Source organism: Vigna unguiculata, chromosome 6 (assembly GCF_004118075.2).
Source record: "Vigna unguiculata cultivar IT97K-499-35 chromosome 6, ASM411807v1, whole genome shotgun sequence".
Classification (NCBI taxonomy): Eukaryota; Viridiplantae; Streptophyta; class Magnoliopsida; order Fabales; family Fabaceae; genus Vigna; species Vigna unguiculata.
Genome location: NC_040284.1, coordinates 14,493,581 through 14,516,914, shown reverse-complemented (window position 1 = coordinate 14,516,914; position 23,334 = coordinate 14,493,581). Strand labels below are relative to the sequence as shown.

The 23,334-nt window shown below is 32.7% G+C and overlaps 1 protein-coding gene across 1 annotated transcript; it reads left to right on the top strand.

The window, feature by feature from the left end:
• Nucleotides 1-1,747: 1,747 nt before the first annotated feature.
• On the top strand, nt 1,748-5,880 carry LOC114188972 (spermidine hydroxycinnamoyl transferase-like). Its single transcript, XM_028077660.1, has 2 exons — nt 1,748-2,807; nt 5,387-5,880. The coding sequence occupies exons 1-2, from the start codon at nt 1,767-1,769 to the stop codon at nt 5,693-5,695; spliced, it is 1,350 nt and encodes a 449-aa protein (XP_027933461.1). The 5' UTR covers nt 1,748-1,766; the 3' UTR covers nt 5,696-5,880.
• The last annotated feature ends 17,454 nt before the right edge of the window (nt 5,881-23,334 follow it).

Sequence of the window (23,334 nt, the reverse complement as noted above, 5' to 3'; positions counted from 1 at the left end):
TAAACATATTTCACTACCAAGTGAAACCGGAGAAAATTACTTTTTTTTTTCTTTTATAAGAATGGAATGAGAAGATATAAAAAATGAGGGCAGAGAAATAAATTTTTGTTTAACTTTTTTTCTTGGTAACATAACAAAATGAAATCAGGTAAGAGTAAAAGATAAATATAACATGTAAAAAATTAGAAAGACAATTAGAATAGAAAATAAAAATTATCTTAATAATTTATTTTCTTTATTTTATTTGATTTTATATTTTAACATTTATTAACATTAAATGTTATACTCTGTAATAGAAATAAAAAATACCTAATTTTATTTTTATTAACTTTTCAATATAATATTATATGATGTAAATAGAAATATATTTAAAAAAATTTAAAAATAAATAGTTTAACAAATTTTAAACACATAATTTTAAAAAGATTTAAAATATTAAAAAGATGAAAAAGTTTGGGTGCCGTGGCTAGGGATGTCAAAAAAATCCGTACCAGCGGGTATCCGCGGATAAAACCCGCAACGGGTAGAAAATGGATATTAAAAATGGATACCCGCTACCCGCGGGTATGGGTATTTTTGATACCCGCATGTTAACGGGGCGGGTACGGGTATCACAGTATCCGTACCCGTGGATACCCGTACCCGCTAAACTTTACCTTATATATATATATATATATATATATATATATATATATATATATATATATATATATATATATATATATATATTAGTAAACAACATTATGAGTCTTCATCCAATAATGGTGGTCACATTCTTATCCCACAAATGAGTAAATTACTTTCATATACTGTGGAGGTATTGATGTGTCTCTAAGACTTGTTATGGACCAACATGTAATGAAATTAACACATTTACTTATATATTTTAATTAAGTGATTGTTAAAATTTTTTACTGAACTTCTTATGTTTTAAGGCTCTTCTAGATTAAAATTGGACAACATGAAACTTTATACAATGTTGCAAGAGGTGGACATTGATGAAGTTAGTAATTTCTTTAATATTTTATTCAAAAATAAACTACAATATAAATTGGTAGAGATTTTTTATTTGTTTGTTTTTCAAGAATCAATCGGAGAAAGGGGACTTGTTGATCTAAACACTAATTATGGTTAAATATTTATTTTTTAAAATACTTTTGTAAATATCCACGGATACCCGTGGATACCCGTGGATACCCGCGGATATGAAAAAAATAGACGGGTACCCGCATAACGGATACCCGACATATATGGGTACGGGTACGGGGCAAATATTTATCCAGCGGGTAGGATACGGGGAAGCTACTACCCGTACCCTACCCGCCCCGTTGACATCCCTAGCCGTGGCCATACTCGAGAAGGAATTTAGATCCTCTACTGATTTTTTTTGTACTGTTTTCTGTTGAGCATTAAAAATACACTGTATTAATATTTTAAATATCTTTTTAATATATTTTAAAACGTCAAAATTAGTGGTAATCAGTGAATTATGGAGATACAATAGAGGAACAACACAAAAAAACCAGCAGAGAATCCAAATTCCTCGAGAGGGGCATATAATGGCACCTTATAAATAAAGATGATTTTATAAGTTCATCTGAGTTTGATTTTTTTTATAGGAATAATACATATATGGAAAATGTCATCGTTTATTGGCAATCAGAGATGGGACCCATCGGCATATAATGCCACCTTATAAATAAAGATGATTTTATAAGTTCATTTTCTTTCTTGTGTGTGTTGCATATAGAAAGCTTTGACAAAAAATGGTAAGCATCAAAGCTTCTTACACAGTGGTTCCAAATGAAGCAACTCCAGAGGGTATTGAATGGCTCTCTGATATTGATCAAGTGGCGCGTCTGTGCCATACACAGACCATCTATGTTTTCCATGCAAAGCACAACCTTGACGCATTAGTCCAACAGATGAGAAACTCTCTTAGCAAGATTTTGTGCATTTACTATCCATTGGCTGGTAGATTGAGAAGATTAGAAGAAGGTGGCAGATGGGAAGTGGATTGTAATGCAAAAGGAGCCATGTTGTTTGAAGCAGAATCCACAAAAACAGTGAACTATTATGGTGACTTTTTGGGTGACTCCGCCAATGACTTGGTTCCAAAAGTCAATTACACAAACACTTTAATTCAGGATATTCCTTTGTTACTAGTGCAAGTAACAAGCTTCCTTGGCAATGAAGCATTTTCCATTGGAGTTGTTGTATCTCATATTTTGTTTGATGGTATTTCTGCCATTCACTTCATCAACTCATGGGCAAAGTTGGCTCGTGGAGACACATTAGAGTCTCATGAAATGCCATTTCTGGATCGAACTGTGCTAAAGTTCACAGCCCCTCCACCACCCCCACGCTTTGATCACCAAGAGTTCAAGCCTATGCCTCTCATATTAGGAAGAAGTGACAACACTGTTGAGAAAAACAAGAGGGTAAGTGCCATTTCGTTGAAGCTTACAACAGAACAAGTGGGGAAGTTGAAGAACAAGGCCAATGCTGATGGATCAACAAAAGGGTCACGACCTTATAGTAGATTTGAAGCTATTGCTGCACATGTATGGAGATCTGCATCTAAGGCTCGTGGATTAGATGAGAATCAACCAACTCTCCTTCGGTTCAGTGGTGATATTCGCAATAGACTCATTCCACCTCTCCCTAGGAATTACATTGGAAATGCTTTGTCCATAGTATCAGTATCATCGCACGTTGGAGAAATCTTATCATCTCCTTTGGGTCATGTTGCTCAGAAAATAAGGGAAGCTGTTGAAATGATTACACATGAGTTTATATGCTCACAGGTATTTAACACCACTTTTATATCTTTCTTTCTCACTTCTTTTTTATAGTTTGACGTGAAATTTTTTTTAAATAAAATAGCATGAACAAAATAAATTAATTAAATTAAAAGGGGCTCAAAAACATATGAAACGAAATTGTATAAAGGATAATGATATTTCAATAAACCTAATTAAAATGTGGTAAATACTTTATTCTTATTTCATTACTTAAGAAAAATATTCGTATGCATAACTCAATTCCAATTCAAATAATTAAGTGGGAGTAGTAGCCTCACAGGATCCCAAGTATAAACCTGATAGAAAAGTGGGGAGTAACTCGCAACTATGTGGGGAGTACACATGAACTTTTGCACTACTGCTTCAACATTGAATAAACACTATTCTTAAGTCGCCTTTTTCAACCATTGACCATCAAGTAACTCAATCACAAGGTCTAATGGACCAATTAAAATTGAATTAACGGAAGTATGTGGATTTAATATGTGCACACAACTGTATAAACAGCTGACGCCGATGTGGGGAGTAAGGACGCTGTATGTGGGGAGTTGAAGCAAAGTTTTTTGAACAAAACTGCAGGACAAACCAATAAACCTAATTAAAATGTGGTAAATACGTTATTCTTATTTCATGACTTAAGAAAAATATTCGTATGCATAACCCAATTCTAATTCAATTCATTTAGTGAGAGTGTACCCTCACAGAACCCCAACTATAAACGTCATAGAAAAGCGGGGAGTAACTCGCAACTATGTGGGGAATACACATGAACTTTTGCAATACTGCTTCAACATTGAACTAACACTATTCTTAAGTTGCCTTTTTCGAGCATTGACCATCAAGTAACACAATCACGAAGTCTAATGGACCAATTAAATTTGAATTAAGTGAAGTATGTGGATTTAATATGTGCACACAATTTTATAAACAGCTCACGCAGATGTGGGTAGTAAGGACGCTGTTTGTGGGGAGTTGCACCAAAGTTTTTTGAACAAAGCTGCAAGACAAACTAATAAACTTATTTAAAATTTGGTAAATACGTTATTCGTATTTCATTCGTTAAGAAACATATTCGTTTGCATAACCCAATTCCAATTCAATTAATTTAGTGGGAGTGTAGCCTCAGAGGACCCCAAGTAAAAACCTGTTAGAAAAAAGGGGAGTTACTCGCCCCTATGTGGGGATTACAGTCGGACTTTTTCAATACTGCTTCCACGTTGAATAAAAACTCTTCTTAAATCACCTTATTCGAGTAATGGTCATGATGTAACTCAATGACGAAGTCAATCATGAAGTCCAGTACACCAATTAACATTGCATTCGCTAAATTTTGTGCTTTTTCAACTACACAAACCGGTAAAAAATATTTGACGCAGATATGGGGACTTATGCATACATATGTGGGGAGTAAAGGCAAACTTTTTTAACAAAACTACAGAAAAAGCGAACACAATTAATATAATGTGTAAACACATCATTTGTGTTTGATTTAACCCAACAAATATTCCTTTCCATTATCCAATCCCAATTCAAGTAATTTGGTGGGAGTGTAGACTTACTAGAGGCCAAATTCAAACCTGTAATGGTAAGTGGGGAGTTAAGTGCAACTACTTAGGGAGTGGAGTTCAACTTAATCAGTACTGCTTGCATATTGTACACAACTTTATTTAAATCTCCTTATTGGAGCATAAACAATTATGCAAATTATTGACGAAGTCCAGACCTCCAATTAACACTGCTTTCACTGAATTTTGTGCTTTTTAAACTCCACAATCATGTGTAAAACATGTCACGCAGATGTGGGGAGTTATGCATATATGTTTGGGGAGTTTGGGCAAACTTTACTAAGAAAGCTGCAAAAAAAAACCCAATACAATGATTTTAAATTTAGTAAATACATCAATAATATTCGATTCAGTCAGACATATATTGCTTACAATTACCACATTTTAATTAGGTTTATTGGTTTGTCCTGCAGTTTTGTTCAAAAAACTTTGCTTCAACTCCCCACATACAGCGTCCTTACTACCCACATCGGCGTCAGCTGTTTATACAGTTGTGTACGCTCGGGATGACGAATTCCTTGTCGTCGACGACTTCTTCTACGACCTGCCTCCGGTAACCCACCCAAACGGCGTCAATGACTGCAATTATCCACCACTAATTTGCAATGCTTAACTCCGATCACTCTCTCATTCTCGTTCTCGCTTTATCCCTCTTGCTCTCTATCTTTCTTGCTTTCACTGATAACTATCCTCCACCCCCCCGGCGAAATGGTTGCTGGAATCTCACTTTCACTGAACCACAAACTCCGACGGGCTCACTTTCCCCCTTTTCTCTCTTCACTTTCTCACTTTGCAACCCCCCAACCTCACTTTCCCCCTTTTCTCTCTTCACTTTCTCTCTCTAACTGACATTTAATTTTATTTTGGTTTCTCTTTCCGCTGCACGTGTGAACTAACCATTTCGTAATTAAAATTTAAAAAAAATCGCTGTCACGTCACCTTTGTCAAATACTTGTCAAAAACTTTTGTTGAAATATCATTATCCTTGTATAAAGTAATTATTTTTTTCTTTTACAGATAGATGTGATTAGAGGTCAGGAGCATGTGAATAAAGCGAGAACTTTGTACTATGGAGCAAATGAAGGTAAGGATGTATTATTTTTTGGAAACCCTAACCTACGCATCACAAGTTGGCTTAGTATGCCGATGCATGAAGCAAATTTTGGTTGGGGAAAGCCTGTGTATTCAGGTCTGGCAGGTAAAGCTGCACAAGAGAGGGCAGTGATTACCCAAAGTCCAGATGGTGATGGCTCTGTTATTCTTGTTCTACACTTTCAAGTGGAACATATGGAGCTTTTCAAGAACTATTTCTATGAAGAAATCTAAACTACGTATTCACATTCAAAGCTTTACATGTTATCTGTAATTTCTTATGTTTAATAAATCGTTCAACCATTAGTCTTATGTATTAGTGGTCGTTGATTAATTAATTTTATGTATTTTTTTTACTTAAAATTGTCTGTTTTTGGATCGAACTCTTTATAAGAGATGATTTACTTCTTAGTTTTTAATTTCTAATTTCTGTAAGTTTCAGTGGAGTTATTGATTTTATTATAAAAATTAGATGGTATATCTATAAAAAAATTATTTTTTCATGATAAATAAATTTTTATCATTACTTTCTATTATTAGAGTTACAAAAATAAAATAATAAAATTTTAGGATTTCTTTTATCAAAAATGGTTGTTTATTAAAATATGTCAAAAAAAAACTTTGTTAAAATATTATTACTATATCTTTAAATGACCGTCTAACCCTTAAGTCAATAAAAGAGAATAATAAATAAAAAAAATAACAAAAAAATTGTGATTCACTTTCGAGACACGTTCAAAAGTCGATAAATTAAGGTTTAATATATATATATATATATATATATATATATATATATATATATATATATATTTATAGATATACAAAATAGAAAATTTATTAGTCACAAGTCAAATTTAACAAAACAAAGAATGAGTTCTTTATTACAAATAAAATACAAACAATGAACAAAATAAATGAAATTTGTAACATATCCAAATGGACATTAACCCTACAAAATACATGTTCATTAGGTACAAAATTGCATAAAATAAAAATGATTTTCATATAAATCAATTAAGAACATAATATAATTGATTAAACAAATGATTTTTGAAAAATTTGATTTTCTTACTGTTAATCAATTAAATCAATAACGTAGTGTAAGTTGGCAACCTCAGTTACTAATTTGAAACTAAAAAGCTATTAATCAATTAGGTTACGAATATAATCAATTAAAACAACAAGTTCTTGTTTTTTGGAATTCCGATATGAACTATTTTAATTTATTAGACAACTTATGTAATCGATTAAAATGCTCAAAAAATGTTTTTTTAAAGAGTTATCTTTCTTTCTTATTTTAAAGGCAAGTTTTTCAAATTAAAATCATAATATATATATATATATATATATATATATATATATATATATATATAGTTAGAGAGAAATTAGAGAGTTTTTAGAGAAAACTTTACTAGGATTCTCGGGTTCATCAAAAATTAATCAAGATTAAGGTATTTTAAAGATTTCTTGCTTGACATAGGTTTGATATGTAAAATCTTCACATAAGGTGATATCTTTTCCATGTTTTCTTTGAATATTTTTCTCCAAGCTTGGAATTCCTTACCATTTTCCCAAACTTAACCTAATAAAAGTCGTCCTATTAAGTGAGATTCACAGCATTTTCCTTTTATATACCTTTTTCTACATTATAAACATTTCTTCATCGATAAAAAAATATTATTTATAATAATTAATTATAGTATCACAAATTTTTATTTATAGAATAATTACCTTAACTATCATTATAATAATAATAATGGTTTGTGACTTGTTGACAATATAAAACTAATTTTCATAGTAAATGCTTCTACATTAAACTACTTTTATGGCACTATATATGTGGCGATCTATTAGTGTCATCTTTTTCCTTTCAAATATTTAAACTATTCTTACAAAGGTTGAGATGTCTTGGCAAGTTCTAGATATCTATTCTCCTGATTCTCAAGTCGACGTCTTTCCCTTGCTCTAATTCCTTCCAATTTTGAAGGGTTGGGGTTCTTACATTGACACTTTGATGCTCAAGTCAATAAAACGTCAAATAACTATAATAAATAATATTAAAATTTGAATAGTGCCTACTTCTTAATTGGTGCCCCCTCTTTTTATATCAATTTTATGGGTCTTATCAGATTAAGCCTAGGTTGTTTAGGCCTCGTCTAATCTAGATGAGTTTAAGGTATCTTAATCTTTGATTAAATGTGACTTTAGGTTATCTTAGCATACCTTAAGCCTGACATATGTTTGAAATGATGTAAAAAATGGTGTCCTTCTATGGGATGATATCGTCTCAGTCCTCCTACAATACTTAGCCTCCAAGCTTAAGGAAGATCTATGAGGAAGAGACTTGACAGAAAAGGTGTCTCAATGTGTAAGAGAGGACATGTTTGATATAATACTTGTGCTTTAGAAAAGTGCAAAGGTATTCTATTTTGGATAGTGGGATTTGAAGACATTTGATGGTCGTGACGCTTCAGCTGGGAACTTTTATATCTCTTATAGGTCCTATAAATAGAATCGGGTTTGAGGGAGATAACAACATACAAATTTCTCTCATTCGTGAGAGAAAAAACACTCAATAGAGTAAAACCGGTGTTTTTTGCAAATGAGAGAGGGAAAACAAAAAGTCTCTACTTAACTTTTCTCTTTCACTCTTTCCCTCTATTTTTTTACACCCATTTTTTTTACACATATTAGGTGAGCTAAAGAAGACGTGTAAACATATGAACCATGATTAAAAATTTATTAAACTCATTAAATACACATTACACTCCTCGTTGTCCATGTGTTCCGCTTATAATGCTCCACGTGCTCTGTTTTTTTGGTTTAATTATGCCTTTGGTCTCCATTTTGGAGTCAAAATTTTAAAATGGTACCCAAATTTTTAAAAGTCTCAAATTGGTCCCTTTTTTTGTTAAAACGTCTCAAGTCTGCCCTTTCCGTTAAGTCAAGGTTGACGCCGTTAGAGGGAGTACCACGTGTCAGTTCCTCGATTTTTTGAATTTTTTTTTATTATTTTTTTGATTTTTTTTTTTAATTTTTAAAAGAAATCAAAATATTGCCGTGTGTCAAGCTGTCATCGTGCCATGTGGCAGTGTCAGAGTGATATGGCAGTGACAGTGACACGTGTCAGTATTATGCCAGGTGTCATTTCCTTAGTCTCAATTTGGTCCCTTTATTTTAATTTGTCTCAATTTAGTCCCAATTTTTGTAAAAATGTGCAATTTTGTGCTTTCCAAATTGAAACAAAAATTAATTTTATATAAATGTTATACAAATATTTTTATTAAATTTGATATTTTTATTATATATTTTTAACATAGCTAACATAACTAACAACTCTAAGCGTTGGTTGAACCCTCGTTCGAAGACCTTTTTATTTAATTCAAATACCTTTGTGTCGATCAGACCCTCTCTAAAGAGCATTTTTAATTTATTCATTACATTATACCATTGGTTACAACGGGCTTTTTTATTTTATTCAAATAACAACTTTTTTTTCCATTATTATTAAACAACACATAACAGTAAATTCACTCTCAATGGTATTTTTTAATTCGTCATTTAATCCATTTGCACCATAAATGGCATTTTGCCTTTTCCTTTTACTCACAAATTAATTCTTATGTCTCAGTCCACCCATCTCTTGAGTATATTTTTCTTTTTTTTATTTGCATTATATATTCAGTCAAGCCTAGCATGGTGAGTAGAGATGACAAATAAACATGCCCTCGTAGATATTGCCATAACCCGTCTTTGCTTTGACGAAAAATTTCCGCATTAACTAGGTATGGGTATGAATATGGGAATGTAAATATCTCTGTCGTAATACCCGTCCCCGTTTAAATTATTAAAATATTCACAATTAATTAAGTAACCATATATATATATATATACTTTTTATTTTTTATTTCTTCTACTTATTAGGTTTGTTATGAAACTCATTCGCATCTCCAATATATTTTTCATTCTATCTAGAGTTGTCAATATGGGTTTGAACTCGCGAGCCAACCCAGCTCACCACGGGTTCGGGCCGGGTGGGGTTGATTTTTTTTACAATTTCAATAAAGGTTGATTTTTGACCCGGCTCATCCGGGTTGAACCCGTGGTGAGCTGGGTTGGCTCACCAACCCGCAGATAAAAGGGTCACACATGTATTTTTCATTAAGTTGGGCTTTATATTTGGGTCATGTTAGGTTAGTTTTTTTAGCTAACACATAAATAATTTGTATTTTTTTGATTTGGTTTGTATTTGGATTGTATTAAAGTTTATTTAGATTTTAATTAGAATTATAATTTAGTTTTGACTGAAAAAAATAAAAAATTATATTTTTTTTAATTAAGTGAACCCGTGAGTCAACTTGTTTAACCACCGACCTGTGGTGGGCCGGGTCGGGTTCGATTTTTTTTGGCTCACTAAAATGGGAGTTGGGTTGGGTTGACTCACTAAATCATCAACCCGTGGTGGGTCGAGTCATGTCAGGCTGGGTTACCCGTTTTGACAGCTCTAATTTTATCACAACCTTTACCTAATTATGTTAAAATGATGTATGCCAATTAAAATTTTTTTATGTATCACATTTGAATATTTATATTATATTTTAATATTTTTATTTATTGTATATTTTTCTTTCACATGAGAATGTTCAATACTCTCGGTTTAAGTGTTTAATAACATAAATTCTTCATTTACTAGGTAATATAAAAAAAATTTACTTATTTTTATTAATTTTTGTTTCATTTGAAGAACTTTTTTGTTTCGCTAAAATAACTTTTGTTATTTCTCAACCATTGAATATATACGTTAATATTTGGAAAGTTTTCTTAGATATTTTTCATCTTATCACACCCTTAATTATACATTTGTTTTCCTTTGTGCGATTTCTTTCAATAGTCTCTCTGATTTTTATAAGACGCACATTTGTTAAGTTTTTAATATTTTTATTTGTTGTTTATTTTCATCATGTAGAATACTATTTCAATATATTTTATCTAATTATTTTTTATTTTATAACTCATTATTAATCATATTGTAAATTTTCACTATAATTGTATAAATAAATTTTATTTACTACAATATAAAAGTTTAATGTAATTTCCATGAATTTTTTTTATCACCATCCAACATATATTGGAGTTGAAAAGATACAAGATCTATGTTAAAATTTTATTATTATGTTTATTATTTATTATTTGCGTCATTTTGATCAAGTGATGTATTATAACTTTTATTAGTGTATATAAAAAATATTTATTAGAATTTAAAAAAATTGAAGTAAACAAAAATTTAAAATATATTTTAATTTGAATATTTATTTTCTTTTTATATTTTTTTGAACCAAATTCCAATAGTTCTTATTCTCTCCATCATTCGGACCATCCCGGAATGGTCATTGTTTCAAAACCTCTAGATGGAGACAACTTTTCGACTTGGCGTAGAACCATCCAATGATGGATCTTAACTAACATTGTTGGGGGAGCTAAAATAATACGTCCAAAATTTACATTTAATTATTGTCACTAATACAATAAAAATGAATACATAATTTAGTATAACGATATCTAAAAAAGAAAGCACACATAGCTAAAAGATTGCCCTTCGTTCTTCAGATACGTGAACTCATCAATAATTGAACTAGAACTAAAATTTTCAGCTATTTCTTTTTCAATGTAAATAATCATATTGTTGGCAAGAAATTAATCTTCCATTTTATTCTGTAATCTTGTTTTGATAATCTTTATTGCAGAAAATGATCTTTTTGTTCTAGATGTAGAGAGAAGAAGAGTTAAAATAAGACAAATTAAACGATCAATCAAGTAGAATGTCCTTGATCGCCGTGTTCTTGCTAAAGATTGACATAATTCAAGCATGGTTGATAAATTCTTTAAATCTAGATTATTAGGAGCATCAATAATAAAATGTTGAAGTTGAAATTTTAAACTAATCTTCTCTTGCTCACTAAAATCTAATATTTGTTCACAAGACTGCATATATCCTCAATGTTAAAAGCTTTATAAGCATCCTTAGGAACTAAAGCATTGCTTAGGGTTAAAATTTCCATTGTTTGCTCACTAAATTTGTCATTTAATTCTTGCAACTGCTTGTCCACTGTAACAAGAAATATATTCACCCTAAAATGATGTTCCATAGTGACATGATCTTTTTTATGTCGAGAACGACCATGACGTGCAACATAACTAGAATTAAAATAAGGAATATTGTTCCTGCAGAGAACAAATAAGATGAGTTAGGCACAAGTGTTACCTTACCCATATAGTCCGCTATCTCCTTAGTAGGCCTCTTCCCGGTTGGCATATGTTTGCTTGGACCCGGGAAGGGTTACCTACAGAAGGGACTCCGAAGCTCAAGTCAGCGAAAGCTCTCAAAAAGTCAAATCAAGTGATTAAGGAAGTAATGAATGCGTACATTTAATTCGTGGGGTCCATGCGTATTTATAGATCATTAATTATGTCTGGCCACGTCATGGGTTGGGCCTTTGATTGGGTCGTAGGTGGGCTTGGGCCTTAGCTCAGGCCCTTAGTTCGGTTGTTGGAGACTGGTGACTTCTATTAGAATGTTATGTCTTTTTACTAAGTTCTTGGTTGTTTGTATAGAGTGGTCGGCCTGAACTGGTCACCCTTTAACGACTTAGGCCGTTATGGTTGTTTTCGACTTATTAGATCAGCATCGCTTCTTAGTGGTTTTGGTCCGGGTACTTTTAGCATACACATGATGCTTACTTATTATTTGGCGGAGGCCGACTAGGTGTGATACACCTACTATTATTCAGCTTAGGCCGACTAGGTGCGGTACACCAATCCCCCAACCTTTGTCGACATAGCTATGTTGGTAAAGGGTGATAATCGTCTGCTATCTTCCGTTTGGGCCGACTAGGTGCGGTACACCAGTCCCCCAACCTTTAGCTGTGATGAGCAGTGTTAAGGCTAAAGACAGGAAAAGGTTTGTGGCAGGTAAGGGGCTGTCAAGGGTCTAATCAAAAAGTGTTTTGTGTCGTTGTTCCTGATATTCATGACCTTTGGTGTGCTTTGTGTCGATCAGTATGGGTTATGAATTTTTGGTGGGAAGAAGTTGTATCGTTTGGAATTCACGCTTATAAATGTGGATTTCGCGAAGGGTTTGTGTTTGTTAGTTCATTTGCGAGAATTTTGTAATCAGAGACTTTGCGTGCGTTATACCTGTCCGACTAGTTCCTTGTTCCTACCGACATCTTTTCTGAAAAGGTATGTCTAGTAGTAGTGATACTGTGTCGTTGTCTTCTTCCAGTAGTGAGAGTATGGAGTCCGGGAGGAGTGTAGGTAAACGTGTTGAGGAGGAGAGTACTAACCCGATGGCTGTGGTGGGCAGAATTCCGATGGAGACGGTGACTGAGGTGAGAGAAGACCCTTTTGAAGAAATAGCAGAGAGTAACTGGCCGGCCAAGGCCAGTTATGAATGGATAGCGGTTGATGTTCGTATCTAGTTGTCCTTGTTCCGGTGGTCTTGTCTGCTGAATTCTTGGTTGAATTGCACTAGGGATGGCAACGGGCCGGGTCGGGCACGGATAGTGGCTACCCGCAACCCGACCCGCCAAAAAAAAATCTGCCCGTTACCTGCCCGTTTACCCGCCGGGTATCCACTTAAAAAATACCCGCGGATATTTTTAAAACCCGTGGGTACCCGTGGATACCCGATACCCGCAAATTTTTAAAAAAATATGTGTTTTATAAATTTTTTAATATAAAATTATAAAAATAAAATAAAAATTAAATTAAATTTTAATTATATTATAATTATAATTAAATTGGACATAATAAAATATACTATTACTTCTAATTTTAATTAAATTTAACTTAATAAAATATAAATTAAATTTTAATTTTAAATTTTTCCGGGTAATTGGTACCCGTAGGTACGGATAGTATGATACCCGTACCCGACCCGTTTATAAGCGGGTATTAAAATACCCGCTACCCGCTACCCGCGGGTAATAAATACCCACGGGTAGTAACTATCCGTCGCGAATTTTATCCGCGGGCACGGGTATTTTTGCCATCCCTAAATTGCATCCCTGTTATCGCAAAAGGCGTGGACCGTGGTATCGTTTCATTAGAGCGGGTGAGCGCCATTGAGTGTGTCTGTCACGACCAAGAAGGGGCTACCGAGAAGTTCTTTTATATGTATATGTGTCATTTCTCCCAACTGTATGTTAGGTTACCGCTAGATGACTTCACCATGGGGGTACTTTGTGAGCTCAACGTGGCACCTACGCAGTTACATCCGAACAGTTAGGCGATTGATGGTAGGTTTTTTAACTTTAATTCTACCATGGGAAAAAAACAAAAAAAAAAGAAGAAAAAAAACCAAGAGAAGGGAGAATCTAATTATTTTTAATTATCAAACGCTTTTCATGAGCCCAAATGTTTTGTACATATTTTCACCCCCACAGTTTGCTATTTACACTCTTCACATGACATGTCAGAAAAGGACGTTTCATAATTTCTGTTTTTAAAGAAGGGTATAATATTAAGAGTAATCTTTTTTATAATAATTTGAATAAATATCTTGCATTTACACTTATGTGATGTGTTTCTTTGCGTTGTCAGCCTGGGAAGGTATTATTTTAAATAGAAGCAAATATTTCCGATAATAATGCTTTTATAGAATAGTACGATTTTAATAGTTAAAAGAAAATATTCCTGGTAATAATTAGAATCAATTGTATGAAAAATATATTATGATTTGATCACGATCTTTATGTGACGGAAAATATGATTCTAGTAATTATAGGCAATATTTCGTTAATAGTTATAATCAACACCATGGATATTATGCGACTATTTAATTTCTATAATAGGTTTCATCAGGACCAATTCCTTCTTCATATATTTTATTATAATTAAAGACTAGGATTTCAGGGGTACCCCAAGGTGCCTATATAAGCACAAAATTTCTCCAATGCAATGGACAGAAAAAAGAAAATCGAAAAACCCCACACGTAACTGATTCCCAAACTCAAATTTCGTTTTGAAGACCATTCTTTTCTAAGGTTTTTCTATAGTTTTCCATAATAAACTATGGTGGCGACTCCTCTATATTTTTTAAATTATTTTTGCCGTCCCGCCGCGATCTTGGTTGCGACAGATGGCGACTCCACTAGGGACATGTTTGAGAGTCAATCCTATTAGTTGAGTGTGCAAAAGGTATGTTTTTTTAATATATTTGTTTTCCCCTTGTCTTTTGTTCTATTTCATGTATATTTATCTATCTTTGTTTGTCTTTATGTCATTTTTACTTGCTTTGATGTCCTCATATGATTATATTGTTAAAATTATTGAACCTAGAGTAGAAGATAATTACTACATATGTCTAGGAATTTTCTGGTTATTTTGCATGTGTGGGTTTGGGTAGCCATAAGGAGTGGAGGTCCAATGATTGTTATGTTAGATCTCGGATCTACTTGACTATTGGGAAGACTTCATCTAGAGTTTGCTTCCTCTTGACATGCCACATCTGTTAGGTCGCCTATCATTGTGGATTATGTCTTGAGGTTAACTTCAGCTCTAGAGGCTTGTGAGTTAATTAGAGTTACATACCATACATACACTCACATGCATGTGTGTAAGTAGTTTCTAAATTTGTAGCATCTTGCATTTTCATGTCACTTTGCAAAACACAACATGCATCAACACCACATCTTGAAAAAAAGTTTCACTATAATAAATTAAAAATTAATTGTTTCCCATTTTTGGTTAATAAATTCATAGAATCTTGTAAAAAGTGAAAAAAAGAGAGGAGAAAATAAATTATTCTTTGGTCAAATTAGTTAGTTGAATAAATAGTTTTTTTTTTTATATAAAAAGTGGCATGCTTTTGAATCATTGCTCTAATATGTGTACATGGAATTGCTCAAATTCATTTCCTTTCCCATCCCATTTCTCATCACCTTGCCCTCATAAATCTTTCTTTTGTATTCCATGGAGATCATCATAAAAGGGGCAGGTGTCCTAGAATGAAATTTAAATTGAAGTGAGTCTTTGAACAAAAAAAAAATAAAGAAGGAAAAAAAATGAAGAAAAGTCTGCTAGACTAAAAACCCAAGAGGGCGGTCTAGGCAAAAATTAAGACAACAAAAAAAATAGAAAATAATTCAAAAAAATAAGGGCAAACAAGGGGCAACCTCTAATGTGATTAATTTTTTTTATTAAAGCTTTTGAAAGTAAAACAATCATGAATTGAAATGATCTGTTGTCATGTTTCTTTATCAAGAAAAAAAGTCTTCCTTTGTTACCCATTTTGAGCCTATAAAAAATTAAAATTTCTTTCTAATTACCCTGAACAAGGGTCACCTTCCCACTAAAGTTAACATAATGTTTGCATCTATTTCATTTGACTTGTAATTCATTAATAAAAATAAATAAAAAAGTTTGGAAAGACAAACAAAATTGGTTATGCAAAAAAAAAAAGAGAAACAAGAGTTGGAAAGTGAAAAAAAAGTGGTGAACAAAGGTAGTTAAATAAATTTTAGGTGCAACATTAGACAAAAACCCTTGTTTTAAATAACCTTTATACTATTTATTTTGAGCCTTCACTATCCATTTTTTTTATATCCCTTAGCCTTGGCCACAATACAAGCCTAATAAAGTCCATACAAATCAATGATTGGTTGTTATTTTTTGAAAACTTTAATTTAGAGAAAAATATTTTGTCATGTTAAGAGGTTTGTTAAAAAAAAAAGATTGAAAAAGTGTTCAAAGATTTGCTTTCAAACACTGGGGCAGTTTATTTTTTGTTGACATATTTCCATCGAGATCAAAAATAGCACGAGTAGTCAAATCAAGGTCATGCCCTCTCATTCTTTCATTCTTCATGCGTTTTCTATCATATTTTCTGCTTTGAGCCTAAACTTTGATCTACCTTTCTCCTACCATTACTCATTATTCTCACCTTGAAATTCATTGGGGAGACGTTTCACTTGTTGTTCCTACACTATAGTCGGATATTTTGAATTTGGACAATTATTGACTTTGATTGTCAGACTTACATTGGGGCAACTAGTATGAAGTCTCCCATTATTTTCAACATTCTTATGCTATCAAAAACTAGGGCAACCTCAAACACATTGAGACCAATCTATACCCTCAAATTAGGGCAAATTTTGAAGTCTCCATCCTTTTTTTTACCAATAACTGGGACAAACCAAACACCTCATGTCTTGAAGTTAACTTTTAACTATAAAATTGGGGCAACTCCTTAGTCAATAACCTCATCTAAGCCCTTCCAAGAACTTTGGCAATTTCATGTATGTCACTCAAATAGTGTTCAAAAAGCAATGATACAGAAAAAAAGTTTCTCAATAAACTGATTAGACCAAAGAATATTTTTCAAAGAAAAAAATCAAAACAGAAGGATTCCATAAATCTAAAAATAACAACAAATTGGGGATCAATTGAAATAAGTTTGATACAATGTAAAAGGTGAAAAATACACAAGGGTATGCTTCATGCATAGATTCATATCTAATCATACATACATCATTCATTTTTGTGAAAAGAAAAAAAATTAACAAACAAAGGAACTTTCATCATGCATTCATACATTAATTCATACATCAAAGTTTCAACTTTGTTCATGCAAAAAAAAAAAATCATAACATGTGCATCATACACTAATATTGTTAGTGTTCAAAAAGAAAATCCATAAGTGATGCCAACATTATCATTCATCATACATGCTCGAAATAAACATAACAGCATTATCACACATCATAATCAATGTTAAAAAAAATAATACATAGCATGTGTCAGCATTTTTATGCACATATAATGTAAATGTAAAAAAAAATGTCATAATAAGCATCAACATACTCATGCATTCATAAAAAGAAAATTCATACCAGGTGTTAGCATATGCATGCATTCATATACATGACATCAATTGTCAAACAAAAAAATATCCAAACATGTGTTAGAAAAATTAGGTTCCATGTAGTATTTGGTTCAAAAAGAAAAAAAGTCACATACATGCCAACATATTCATGCAAATATCATATTAGCATATTCATGCACATATCATATTATGTTAGCATATTCATGTATGCATAAATCATCTAAATGCTCAAAAAGAAAATTTCATAACATGTCTTAATCATCATGCATCATGTACATGCATCATAGTTCTTTTTATGAAATAAAAAAATTCTTGTAACTTTTGCGAATCAAAACCATCTTCATTCATATGAGTGGTTGTCGAATCTTTCTTTTTCAAAAAAAAAATGAAAAAATAATAATATATCTAATTATAATCATCATGGTTCTCCTGTGTCAGTCAAGGTTTCCACACCTTGCCAAGGTTTCCACACCTTGTTTCTATGTGAGTCAAGGTTCCCCCTCCTTGCCAAGGTTTCTACACCTTGTTTCTAAGTGAGTCAAGGTTTCCACACCTTACCAAGGTTCCCACACCTTGTTTCTATATGAGTTAAGGTTTCCACACCTTGCCAAGGTTTCCACACCTTGCTAAGGTTTCCACACCTTGCCAAGTCTCCTATACCTTGTTTCTATATGAGTCAAGGTTTCCACACCTTGCCAAGGTTCCCATACCTTGTTTCTACGTAAGTCAAGGTTTCCACACCTTGCCAAGGTTCCCACACCTTGTTTCTATGTGAGTCAAAATTTCCATACCTTGCCAAGGTTTCTACACCTTGTTTCTATGTAAGTCAAGGTTTCCACACCTTGCCAAGGTTCAACTTGTAGCTACGTTAGTCAAGGTTTCTACACCTTGCCAAGGTTTCTACACCTTGTTTCTAAGTCAGCCAAGGTTTCCACACCTTGCCAATGTTTCTACACATTGTTTCTATGTTAGTCAAAGTTTTCACACATTGCCATCATTTTTTATACACATTTTTTTTTACGTTAAACAAGGTTCCCAAACCAATTCATCTGAGTCGTCTATTTTACTTCATGTATATAACCCTGGGCAACTTTTTGGGTTTCATATTATTTGTCCATCTAGAGATTCAAGTATACACTTATCACATGATTTGTCAAGAACAAATATGATTCTCATTCATTCATGCATTCACAAAATTCAATTTGACTTTCACATATTAGAACCCTCTTCACAGAATGGTTACAAACTTTCATTTCAATATCGGTCCTTTACTAGGCAATGGTCAAATTCAAGTTTCCTTTTGGTATATCGGCCCTCTACGAGGAAATGATCGAGTTTAGGTTTTCTTTTGGTATATCGGTCCTCTACGAGGCAATGGTCGAGTTTAGGTTTTCTTTTGTTATATCGGCCCTCTGCGAGGCAATGGTCGAGTTCAGGTTTTCTGTTGGTATCTCGGCCCTCTGCGGGCCAATGGTCGAGTGCAGGTTTTCTTTTGCTATATCAGCCCTCCGTGAGGCAATGGTCAAGTGCATGTTTTCTTTTGTTATATCGGCCCTCTACGAGGCAATGATCGAGTTCTCTTTTTTTCATTTTTGAAACCCGAACGAAATTAGTGCTTTTATCTTTACTTATCTTTTACTATGATAATATGAAAATTTCACTTTCATATTATCTAGTCAAATCTAAGTAAAGAGGAGCAGCTGTCAACACCCAATTTCGTTCGGGTAAATGCATTTGTTTTGTTATAATAATAATAATAATAATAATAATAATAATATATAAAATAATAATAATAAATAATAAAATAAAATAAAAAATATGTTTTGATTGCCGGTAGGTTTTTTAACTTTAATTCTACCATGGAAAAAAAAGAGAAAAAAAAAGAAAAGAAGAAAAAAACCAAGAGAAGGGAGAATCTAATTATTTTTAATTATCACACGCTTTTCATGAGTCCAAATGTTTTGTATATATTTTCACCCCCACTGTTTGCTATTTACACTCTTCACATGACATGTCAGAACAATACGTTTCATAATTTCTGTTTTTAGAGAAAAGTATAATATTAGGAGCAATCTTTTTTATAATAATTTGAATACATATCTTGCATTTACACTTATGTGATGTGTTTCTTTGCATTGTCAGTCTGGGAAGGTATTATTTTAAATAGAAGCAAATATTCCCGATAATAATGCTTTTAGAGAATGGTACAATTTTAATAGTTAAAAGAAAATATTCCTGGTAATAATTAGAATCAATTGTATGAAAAATATGTTATGATTTGATCACGATCTTTATGTGACGGGAAATATGATTCTAGTAATTACAGACAATATTTCGTTAATAATTATAATCAACACCGTGGATATTATGCGACTATTTAATTTCTATAATAGGTTTCATCAGGACCAATTCCTTCTTCATATATTTTATTATAATTAAAGACTAGGATTTCAGGGGTACCCCAAGGTGCCTATATAAGTACAAAATTTCTCCAATGCAAGGGACAGAAAAAAAAAATTCGAAAAACCCCTCTCTTTTTGTATTACAAAGCAGACACACAAAAGGGGTCACCCTAAGGTAAATTTTCTTTGCTCCTAATGCTTTTCATGATTCTCTTATAACATCAAATATATGATCGTTTGAACTGTTGTATGATTAAATGTGTTCGGGGTTCTCATGTTAGATGATTTTGGGTTTGTCATTGATGTGCTCAACCTTTCTCTTTCCTCTTATTTTTATCTTGGTAATTAAAAAGGTGTTTTTTTAATAGGCTTTAATTCTCTAAAATAATAATAATAATAAATAAAATAAATAAAAAATTATATTTTCTTTTATATAAGTTTTGAATGTCATGTGAAGTCTCAGACTTGCTTGATAATCAAAACACTTAATTAAAGAGGGAACCGTCTTAAGACAGGTGTTGTGGGGTGCTAATACCTTCCCCACACGTAACCGACTCCCGAACTCAAATTTGGTTTCGAAGACTATTCTTTTCTAAGATTTTTCTATAGTTTTCCATAATAAACTATGGTGGCGACTCCTTTGTATTTTTTAAATTATTTTCGCCATCCCACCACGATCTCGATTATGACAATATCCAGCGAAAAAATAGGACTTAGTTCCATATATCAGGTAGGTAGGAGACCTATATAAAGGAGAAGAGAGGAAGAGAATGGGAGAATGTCTTCCTATAAATCACGTAGGTAGGAGACCTATATAAAGGAGAAGAGAATAAGAGAATGAGAGACCTTTTTTTGGAACCAGAACTACTGAACTCTAGAAAAGGGAAAACCATATCTATCAGGGTAAGAGCCAGATGGGTAGTTTGTTCTTGGTTTTCGTCTCCCTGAGATTCGAGACCGATACACTTCTCAACAAAAAAAATCACCATTAAAACACTTTACCCATTTGTTCTAAGTTCTGTAATATAAACTGAAGAGAGGGAAAGAAATATTTTATAAAAGGAAAGTATATTGATATATTATGATTAACAGAGAAGTGATACCGACAATACATAGATAGGTGATGGGGAAAACAACAACACAAACAATATACCAGAGAATGCAACGGATATAATTTCCCCTAACTTGCAAGAATCAATGAGGAACAACAATCAAAGAGCAGAAACACTAAATCACCACATGCACAAATAAAGGCACCAAGATTTTTAACGTGGAAAACCCCTCTAATCAAGGGTAAAAATCACGAGTCGTCCAGACCAAAGAAAAAGCTCCACTATGATCAACAAGAGTACAAAAGAGTCTCTATCGATAGAAAAATTAGTGCCAACACCCAATCAAAAAACAAAGCAACAAAGCTTTCAAATAGAGAAGAACACGAGAAGAAAAATCTATAAAATCACTATTGCAGTGCGAAATTAATATCTCCCAACTCAGACCTCGTATCAACGATCCGACCAGTTAGAATGAAGAACAATGAGTTTCGAACCTGCTGTAAAAATTTCAGTCCGATCCAATGGTGAACGAATTTGCAACGCCAATTTTACGGTGGCAGCTCTGTGAAAAACGTGAACAAAATTTCCCTCTACCTCTCCCTCTATGGGTTAGGGTTTTCAGTGTGTTCTGACTCTATTGTTCTGTCTTTCTATTTATTTTGCAGCCCCCTCTCCTCTAGGTTAAGTGAGATATGAGCTTCTCAAGTTTTGGGCCTTTTCTCCACATAGGAAAGGAGCCCAATACCGAACAATAGGCATGCATGAATAACATGCCACTATAAAAAAAAAGCTAAATTGTGGAGGTTTTAATTTCGTTTAGCGGGGGTTTTTACCCTCCACAAAATAATTTGCAGGGGTTTTTCAAACCTCCATAGATAGGTTCCCCATAAGTTATTTGTGGAGGTTTTCTATAACCCCTGGTACCAGATTTATATTGTGGAAGTTTTTTAATGGATCTCCTATTCATGACTATTATTTTGTGGAGATTTAAAACCTCCTTTATTTCCATAAACTTATTTGATTCCAAAATTCCTATTTTTCATTTTTTTTGTGGGGGTTAATACCCTCTTCAATTTGAGGATTATACTGTAAAAATTTTAACTTGTTTCGTTTGTATTATTTAATTTGTAGATTTATTATTGTATTTTTCTTGCATTATTCAAATCTCATAAAAAAACAATATTTTGTTTGTAATTAGAATTTCTTACTATACTTGACAATGTATGTCATCATTTGAGGTACTTATATTTTTACATCAACAATATTTTTTGTAAACTTCAATCAAATACTTCAATCAAAGTGCTCAAATATATATCATTAGAACTTTTGATTCTCAAAATCAACATATTAACATAAAAGAAATTTAAATTGAAACAATTACAACTTAATCCATACTTACTCAAAGTTCATAATACACTAAAATAGTTTCATCCTAAAAAACATCATCAACACCCTAAATGTTGCTACCACCAGATGATCCTCTTGTACCTTAACTGTAAACATTTGAGTAAATGTAACATTTACAAAAGATATTCACCAATTGCCATGCCTAACTCATCAAAGTCCACAATGATGCGTTCCCCACGAGGTAAGTTATTTACTTCTCTGACCTTCACCTTAATTTTCTTGATAACTCCTTCTAAGTCTTTAACCATAAAACAACTTACTTAACCATAAGTAAAATTTTAAAAATTATGGTCATGTAAAAATAAATATGACATATACCTATTGCATGAACAGTCCAATATGATGAAGATTCACATTGAACATGTTTTGTAGATGTTTCGGGTTGCTGTGAGTTCTTAGTGGGCAATGAGGAATCTATTGGTGGTGTAGTGCTCATTGAAGTGTGTGATGAGGTTTCATTTGTTGGTGCAAGATTTATTGATGGTAAAGAATTAGCCGGAGGCTGAAGTGATGATTTCTGTGGATTTCGGAAATGCTTCACCTTTGGCATGGCTACATATATTTATGAGAAACCAAAAGTGAATCACAACAGTGAAAACTAGATATAAAGAATGCATGGGGAGAACTGTACCAATTCCTTAAAGAATCATGGTTTATTGAAACTTAATTACCTTTTCAGAAGTGACTGCCAAATGATGCTCCTTCAATTTCAGATTAATGAGAAGTCACTATGATTCTTGTTTATGAAAATCCATGCTGCACCAAATAAAAAGAACCATGAGTTGTGAATGAAGTAAATGATTATACACTATAAATCAGAATTTAATTTGGCTTATTGTGTTAAAAAATATGATTAATGATTGGAGTGAAATCAGGATCAATCAAACCCATGCAACAACTTACCGTAAAAGACTGAAATCACGAGTTGAACTGTTGAGCTCACTAGGATCATGCAGTCCAAGAGCTGAATTGAAGTTCAGGCAGACCTTCCTGAATGTTCTTGAGCTTGTTGATGTCATTCTGCATGAAATCCCAAGTTCCGCTCCCTCATTGAAATGATGTTAAACAAAACCATTAGAATCTGCAATCCAAAATTGAATAGTCGCACACCAAATTCAAATTGATAGG